The sequence below is a fragment of the Chrysochloris asiatica genome, unplaced genomic scaffold (genome assembly GCF_000296735.1).
Source record: "Chrysochloris asiatica unplaced genomic scaffold, ChrAsi1.0 scaffold17347, whole genome shotgun sequence".
NCBI lineage: Eukaryota > Metazoa > Chordata > Mammalia > Afrosoricida > Chrysochloridae > Chrysochloris > Chrysochloris asiatica.
Window position 1 is genome coordinate 1 of NW_006425865.1, and position 1,114 is coordinate 1,114.

The following is a 1,114-nucleotide window of genomic DNA, read 5'->3' on the forward strand; positions in this document are numbered from 1 at the left end:
AAAGGGCCAGGCGCCCAGATGCCGAAACTTCGACAGGTGGTGGTCCAATTTGTGGCGCGCATCTTCCAACTCCTCGCAGCGGCGTCCGAATGCCAAGTTCACCGCGTCACACTGCAGCCGAAGGTCTTCGGATGTGTCCCGCATGATGGAGTCGATGAGCTGCCTCAGGTTGACCGAAGCAAGACGCTCACGCTCCGCGCGGTACAGGTTGTCCCGGGTGAACTTGGCCCACGTCTCGGGAGTGGAAGCGCTGTGTATGTGTGTGGGGGGGGGAAGGGTGCCGGCACTTCGTTCTAGGTCTCCTTAGGCCTGGCCCCTCTTGTGCCCCTCCAGCGTCGGAGACTCCATGCCCCTCTGCCTCTTCGGACCCCCCAGCAGTGAGGTCCTCCCCTCCTCCTCGCCCTGGCGAACCCGCGTCCCTGAACACACTCAGTGCCCCCCACGTGACTCCTGCGAATCCCCACACAAATCGCTCCTCCTGATCCCCAGTCCCCCATGGGCCCTGACGTTCGCATCTGGATGAGTCAGCCCTTACACACTGCTCCTGGCGATCACTTTGCCCCTTGCGACCCTGAACCTCCACAGGCTGCCTCTGCAGGCGCCCCACATACGCATCGTACACGCCCCGTCCCTCGTGCACTGCTCACCGACGCTTCCCACCAACCCCGCTTAGACGCCAGCCCAATGGTGCTGTGGTGGGCGGTGACCGCGCGCTCTCTGTCGGCCGCGCGCGGAACTTAATCCCCAGTGTTCTGCCTAGTGGTCCTACTGTTCCCCTGCTGGGGCCCAGAGCTGTACAACTCCGCCCAGGCCAAACTCAGCAGGAAGAGCGGGCGGAGATAGTGCCCAGGTATGCCCAGAGCCCCTTCCTGCCGAGGGCAGGTCCATCTCTACCTTTCCTCCAGCCGGGCCGAGTGCTGGTGGGACTGCACCTCAGTGCTCTGGCTGTGGTAGCGGGAGCAGGTATCATCGATGTTGTAGGCCTCCACTTTGTCGGACCAGTCCATTTCACACGTCTCCTTGTGCTCTCGGTTCAGCCTTGGGGTGGGGGGGGGGGGGGGGGGGGGGGGGGGGGGGGAGGGAGTCGGCAAGTGTGTCTGTGTCTGTGCCCGTG

General features: G+C 64.1%; 1 protein-coding gene across 1 annotated transcript; it reads right to left on the minus strand.

The window, feature by feature from the left end:
* Positions 1-7: 7 nt before the first annotated feature.
* LOC102823968 (tektin-4-like) lies at positions 8-1,038 on the minus strand (the record flags this gene model as incomplete). Its single annotated transcript, XM_006878169.1, has 2 exons — positions 8-250; positions 895-1,038. Coding segments are annotated over 2 exons (387 nt in total), but the record flags the coding sequence as incomplete, so codon positions are not given.
* Positions 1,039-1,114: the final 76 nt, after the last annotated feature.